Source organism: Adelges cooleyi, unplaced genomic scaffold (genome assembly GCF_023614345.1).
Source record: "Adelges cooleyi isolate 19-005CV unplaced genomic scaffold, UGA_ACOO_1.1 ACOO_flye_CR_arks_rails_tigmint_CR_PRNA_167, whole genome shotgun sequence".
Classification (NCBI taxonomy): Eukaryota; Metazoa; Arthropoda; class Insecta; order Hemiptera; family Adelgidae; genus Adelges; species Adelges cooleyi.
The window spans coordinates 2828313-2835707 of record NW_026095824.1 but is presented as its reverse complement, the minus strand read 5'-3'; the positions used below and the strand labels follow the sequence as shown (position 1 = coordinate 2835707).

General features: G+C 34.1%; 2 protein-coding genes across 2 annotated transcripts; both read left to right on the top strand.

Moving 5' to 3' along the window:
- Positions 1-2028: 2028 nt before the first annotated feature.
- LOC126832784 (RNA-binding protein 8A) lies at positions 2029-3555 on the top strand. The gene is made up of 5 exons (XM_050563731.1): positions 2029-2245; positions 2585-2734; positions 2811-2947; positions 3005-3129; positions 3190-3555. Exons 1-5 carry the CDS (start codon positions 2194-2196, stop codon positions 3218-3220), a joined length of 495 nt encoding a protein of 164 aa, XP_050419688.1. The 5' UTR covers positions 2029-2193; the 3' UTR covers positions 3221-3555.
- Positions 3556-4574: 1019 nt separating this feature from the next.
- LOC126832772 (small nuclear ribonucleoprotein Sm D1-like) lies at positions 4575-6338 on the top strand. Its single transcript, XM_050563702.1, has 4 exons — positions 4575-4759; positions 5529-5605; positions 5684-5887; positions 6017-6338. Exons 1-4 carry the CDS (start codon positions 4746-4748, stop codon positions 6118-6120), a joined length of 399 nt encoding a protein of 132 aa, XP_050419659.1. The 5' UTR covers positions 4575-4745; the 3' UTR covers positions 6121-6338.
- Positions 6339-7395: the final 1057 nt, after the last annotated feature.

Here is a 7395-nt window from a genome sequence, read left to right as displayed (position 1 = left end):
TGGCGTGCGACCGCGACCAGGACGACGATGGTGCCGTCGTAACGTCGTGGCGCGCTTACGTGCCGATGCTGTTGATCCCTTCCGTCCAGTTCGCCGTGTCGCTGCGGTCGCAGGTGTCGCGCGCGACCGGCACGTGGCGTCTGCTGATGAACGTCGCGACCGCCACGGCCAGTTGTGCGCCCGTCGTGTCGCACGGAATGGCCGTCGCCCAGCTGTTGGTGGCCGAAAACAACATGCGGTCCATCAACCGCCGCATTGTCGCGCACCTGGCCGCCCGCCGCCGCGGTCAGGGTGTCGCGGTCGACGTGGAACGCGACCGCAGCATCGTGACCCGTTTGGCGCGTCGCCACTGGCGGACCACGGAGTTGGTGACGGCCGACGAGACCGGCGTGTGCGGCGCTTACAGTTTCGACATGCTGATCGCGGTCATTTTGGCCGTCGTGCGCATCATTTACATTTCCATCGCGGTGCTGCACCAGCTCACGGACGACGGGGACGTCACGAAAACCTACCGAGCGCACATGGGTAGCTGGTCGTTCGGCCTGGCGGTGGTCACCCAGCTCGTCGCTTGGTTTGGCCAATTCGCGTGTCTGACGTTCACTTGCGACGGACTGGCCGCTCAAGTACTTTGATGTAGATTTGTTAACGAATATTGCACTTGCGACAGTCCGACCGAACGGTATAAAAATACACTAATAGTAACGAAACACTAATGACTGATCGCCTCTGTAAAACTGTAAACGACTGAATGCTTACGACTATACCCTTATCGTCTGTTTTTTTTTCATAATCAATAAACATTTAACAGCAAAATTAAACGAGCCCCTTCGTATGATTCGTATAGGCAACAACATTTGCATGCGGATCGTTGACATTTCAGTTTTTCCTTATTTAATTAGAGCGAGAAAGTATAAAACTAAATATATTTTTCAACTCCGATGCATGGCTAAGAAGGATTTTATGATTTCCTTTAGTCCTTCGATGAGCTATGTGAAATATAAACATCACATTATATAAGTAGGCAAACAACATGTTACCGTTTAAAATGGTAGTAGTTTTTTTTAGTTATAGAATAAGCCCAACCGATTCAAGCACTTCAGTTAGTACTCATAATAAGATCGACGGGACCTTTATGGGGTGTTAATTTATACATTTTTTTTCTTTTCATGTCTACAGTCGAGTGCCATGTACGACAACTTAAACGCCTTGTTATTAGACACTTTCAAACATCATAGGTTCACCGAGGGAACGCACTTGAATAGATTGCACGAAATCGAAGCGGTAAGTAAGCAACAAATACCCAAAGACCTAAAACTTAATTTTCAAATGGAGTTTATTATTAATCGAGTGGACCACCGTGAATGGTTTTCATTTTTCTAGGTTCAAGAATTTATGCGACAAGTGGTAACTCGAAAAGTAAACGTACACGCTTGTGCCGGATTGATTACTCTGAACTTGTCACTCATTACTACGGTATGCATTACAACATGCAATTAAAATGGTAAATTGTACAGCTATGATTATCCGTTTCAGATTTTTGGAGTCACCTTAACATACTTCATAGTGTTGCTTGAATTCGAATCGTCTCACAGCAGTACTTACATCCGCTATAGTAATATCACAGATTAGATGAATTATTAAAATTTATCCAATAAAACACGATGATAATCATTTATGTGTGTATTTATTTTGAGCGTTTAAAAAAATTATTAAACTACAATTTCTACTACTGCTCCTCGGCCGACATCTTTTTTTATTCCGTTCAATTGCAATGTTCACAAAGATAATACTTTAAATGATCTATGCGGATCTAAAATATTCTAAATCATTAATCTAATCCAACTGCGATCTACAGCTGCTGCGGCCGTCAGACGGTACGCTTATCACTTATCAGTCGTTGTTGATTGTGCTATAATCAGTGTCGCCATTGTTGTGGATTATAGGGAAAATTATGCTCATTATGTTGCTTCAACTGTATACTGTACACATTTGTTTGCAACACAGCTATTATCAGTAAACCGTGAAACAAACGCTTTGGATCTTTTTAACCACGATTTCTTCAAGTTATTAAACAATTGTATTAACTTTTAACTTTATTTTTATTACAAATTTTTAAAAAAAAGGTTAATTTAACGTCTTAAAAATTAATTTACCAATTTGTACTGAATTTGCTTGTGAACTCCAACTGTAAAAATGGCCGACGTCTTAGATTTGAACGCTGAAGACTTTGTTGAAGAAGATGATGGTAATTTATATAACTGAATACTTTTTGGTTACCTAATATATTTGCCAATCGGTCATTTAGATACTTGTAATAGTTCTTTATGATCGTTTATAAATAATACCTAACAATAATATTTCAACTTTTTAATAAAACAAACGAAATTTACACATTTTCTGTTTACATTATTGCTTGAGAATTTGAGTGAAGGCTTTTAAAATTATAAATTATTATAATACTTTAGTGTAAATCACCTGTGTGATTTGTTGCGATTCGAATTTTATTCTAGAAGAAAGAAGACAATCAACAGATTATATACCTAGGTTCAACATTTTATCATCAGATTTATTTATCGTTTTACAGAGACTATTTCTAAGCTAAAAGAGAAAGCCAGGAGAAAGAAAGGACGTGGTTTCGACGATAAAACAAAAAGAGATGATATTTCAAACGAAACTATGGAATTTGAAACTGTTCACGATCAAGCAGAAGATGATGGACCTGGCCCTCAAAGATGTAAGATTTGAAATTATAGGCTAGTCAACTATCGTACCGTTAATTTATTCTTTAATATTGTCGATGTCGTTTTAAGCTGTGGAAGGATGGATATTATTTATTTCTTCTCTACACGAAGAAGCACAAGAAGACGATTTACATGATAAATTCGCCGAATACGGAAAAATCAAGAACTTGCATTTGAATTTAGACCGTAGAACTGGTTTTTTGAAAGCAAGTTTTTTACAAATATGTTTATTTTTCATAATATTAATTTTTCTCTCTTTGTAGGGTTATGCTTTGGTAGAATATGAATCGTACAAAGAGGCTTCACGAGCTCGTGATGGACTTAACAGTACAGACATATTGGGACAACAAATAAGTGTCGATTGGTGTTTCGTCAAAGGACCGAAAAAGTATTGTTTGACAATTTGATTTTTTCCGACACGTATTAAAATTAATATTTTATTTTGCAGAGTGAAAAAGTCTAGAAGAAGGAACTATTGATGCGAAATTTGATTTAAATTTAACAAAATACAACCACAAATTAGTAGGCATGCTAAAATTAAGTCCTACATTTCTGTAATAATTTTTTTTTATCTAGTTGACTGTATGAATTAAAACAAAAACGTACATTAAAGAAAAGTACTTGTTTCGTGTATGTATAACAAAAACTGATCAATAAAATATTTGTCATATTTATGTATCTCTTTTTAAAAAAGGCAGGATTTGAGTTTTCACCTGAAAGGTACCATTAATTGTATGCTATGAAAAGTTGGGTATAATTTGTATGTTAAATAATAAGTATAAAAATAAAATATCTATTTAAAATTCCTATTCAATATTAGACATGTATCATTATTTTTTTATCCTGTGTGCATATACAATGCAGATTCACGTTCCCTGACTTAAATAATGTATCCATTATGGTGTTGTTAATGGGAAATACCGACATTTTTGTAATAATTTCTTCTCTTTTAATACTGTATAAAGTGTTTATTCAGACTAATAATTCTTATTGTCTAATCGAAATACTTTTACATATATTTGGCTTAACTCCTATTAGGTTTTTCCCCTCGTTGTTTCAATCTAGTATATAAGTGTATTTGGTCAAAGGCATAAACCGAGCTGGAGGTCTTTAATAAAAAAGGATATTCATTTAAACTTGCTACCTATGAAAAAATGTTTAGGATTTCATTGAAAAAAAAAAAAATATGTAGACACTGTAAATAGTATTTATTTTTAAAAGTAATATTGATAAATTATTTGTATTTCTCACATTTTAAACTGTAATATGATAATAAGTTAACGATCAGATATTTTATAGCAATTGGTAAAAATTCTTAAAGCTATAACACAAATGATTGTATTATATTATTGTACAACATGTAACAATACACGTATCTTGGAACGGGGTGCTTATGGCAAAATTATTGCAAGTAAATCCAGCACACTGGGTTCGAGCAGGTTCTTAGATGTTCTGTTGTAACTGAATATTAAAAAAAAAAAAAATGCTTTTTTGTGAATCCGTAGATGATAGGAATAATGTCAAATTCGGTTGAAAGCATTATGAAGGCAAAAATGTGTTTTTAATATTGTATTTCAGGGTGGATACGAACCTAATTATCGATTGTCTGTCTTTTCTAATATTTTATTACCGTCGTTGCCCAATAAGCAAATCAACAACATAATTGCAATTATTTTTCAGATACCTATTGACTGTGTATTAATTTTGTGGTGTTTTTTTTTCAATTTTGAAAAGAGGAAAGGTTGAATTGATAGCCTAGTACATTTTGGGAACTCATTGTTTTTGGGTTTTCCAATTCCGTCTACAACATCAGAAGCATAATATTTGGTTTTCCGGCTTCCCGTCATTTTCAAAATGATATAAACACGGCTAATATCGTTTGTTAACGTTAATTTTCGACACTATTTATTTAGTTTTATTATTTATTAGCTCAACTGTGTGTTACGATGTGTTAATTAAAAAAATAAAATATATATATATATTCACATCCCATAATAACAAACCATGAAGTTAGTCAAGTAAGTAATAAAACTTTTATTAATTATAAATATATTTCAAATCTTTCTTCAAAGTAAGATTGGTCTCTACTATTGTTTTGCCGGAATGAAAGACATTTTGCAGTTTAATTACATAAACTATTAATAAACCGTAATATTTTGTCTACTACCTGGCATAACGTTTTCTTTTAAGCAAAACTTATTAGATATTTATGATGTTCCGATAAATAATTACACAAAATTGTTTATGAAAAATTGTATTAGCAAAGATAAATATAGTTGACTTACAAGTGAAATACATTAAGTCAAGATTTTGTAGTTTCTAGTTTTTTGGTTTTTCCGGTGGTCTAAAATGTTGTAATCTTTAGACTAGAGAAACCCGTCAAGACATATCTTGATTATCGACTTGATGTATTTCACTTGTAAGCCAACGATATTTTATTGAACAGAGAGTCATTAACCTTCTAGCACTCGCGTGAGCGGAATTTACACAGTCTTTTTTGAAATAACGTATCGCGTCTAAATGCGTGAAACATTAGAAAAATACAAACCAAATCCCACATATATTGTGAGCGGTACAAATGTCGCCTTGACTTTTAAACACGCGAGCTCTCGATGGTTAATTCTTGTATTAGGATTATTACAATAATATTATCCAATACAAACGTACAACTGTTTTAAACTTATTGATAAGTTTATTTGATAATACCAAAATTGACTTTGGCATCACTACAGGTGATAAACAAAAATTGTCGAATAACACTAATAGTACCATTACGATGTGTTTTAGGTTTTTAATGAAACTCAGTCACGAAACGGTGACGTTAGAATTGAAAAATGGAACTACTGTGCACGGGACAATAACAGGTACGGTACACAATTTTTTTTTTATTCAATTTGTATTAATTCAGCTAGTTGTTACATACATTTTAATGGATATTTTAGGTGTTGACGTAGCTATGAATACTCATCTAAAAGCTGTGAAAATGACTGTAAGAAACCAACAGCCTATACATTATGAAACACTAAGTATTCGAGGAAACAATATTCGATACTACATTTTACCAGACTCGCTTACTCTCGAAACGCTTCTGGTCGATGATGCACCTAAATCACGCATGAGCCGCGGTTCACGAGGTGGCCATGGAGGTTTGTCATAACTATGAGATACCGTCTACCTAATACCTGCCTGTTTAAATGCTTTATTTTTAATATTCTTAAAAAATAATTGAAAATAATATTACTATTGAAAAGTAAAAAATTAACCTCTACTTGTAGGACCTGGAAGAGGCCGTGGACGTGGAGGACCCAGAGGTCGTGGGGGACGAGGAGGACCTCGAGGGGCCGGCGGACGGGGACGTGGAGCACCACCTCGACGTTAAAAGAAGAAAAAAACATCATCAGATCTATGCACGCGAATAATTTGTATAGCGATTCCATTTGTCATGATTACTCGATTTATCAGTATAGATTTAAGTTGTGATTACGGGAGCTTCCTTTAAAATACGTGTATTCGTATTGCAGAGGTATTTTTATGCATGTCAACTCGCAGTATTACTGACAATAAAAATAATTGTTCTTTACAAAAAAAATCATCAAATCGATTGCACCTTTATTATACCCAATTTGCGTTTTTCTCAAAAGGTCTATTGCCTCATTTGTGCAAAATGAGGCAGTACAAACATTTTTTTTTTTTTACACTTACCTTTTTATTATTCTCCTCTCTTAGTCAAGTTCATATTGTTTTATTAATAATCTCTTCAGCATAAGACTAACGATCTTGTAATGTTTAGCAGATTATTAAATTTGCTGATTTGTGTAAAAAAAAAATAAAAATACTTATGTAATTCAACGTTAGGATATCAAATGTATTCTCCTGTTCCACCTAATTTTAATATGAATTATTATTTAATGGGTAAACTATTTATAAAGGCAAACAGGTTTGATAGTAAATCTCGGTTAATCTAAATGTTTACAATGTGTCTCATACCTTGTTTCACCGGTCGACTTATGGATATTTTATTGGAAATGGCAAATTTACCGGTCTTTTAATTTTTCTATGAAACTTGTGTAACGTGTCTGTTTGGCTAGTTGGCTAGGTACTCTGTATCTTGACTATTGGTTATTTTCGAAGATCATCCATCCCTTATCTTGTCGTTTTTATTGAAAAAACGTGAAGGGACATTGCACGACGAAACCATCCAACCTAGCTTCTCGTCTTTCTTGAAAAGACTTGTTGGTCAACCTTCTACCTCATGGTGTTCTCAAGGGCGTTAATAAGCTACTAGTGGTCGTCATATTCTTATTCCACATAAAAAGGTGATATGAGCTACATTGTATTGTTATTGTTAAAAATATTTTGAATCGAGTTGGCTAAGCTATGCGTACAAGATGATTCGAAACAACTATTGAAGAAAAATTCATTTTCTGTTTATCTCACGTCGTATATATGTGTAATAACGTTAATCCTAACGATAATGATGAAAAACATTGCTGTAAAAATAATTTTCCTTGTACATTCATTATCTTAAATCAAGTTGATATTCATGCTTAAAAAAAATAATGTAATCATTGTAGAATAAAATTAATTTCATAAATCGTTTGTGAAAAAAAACGATAATACCTTTGACCTTAAAAAATATTGAAATCGCTTACCT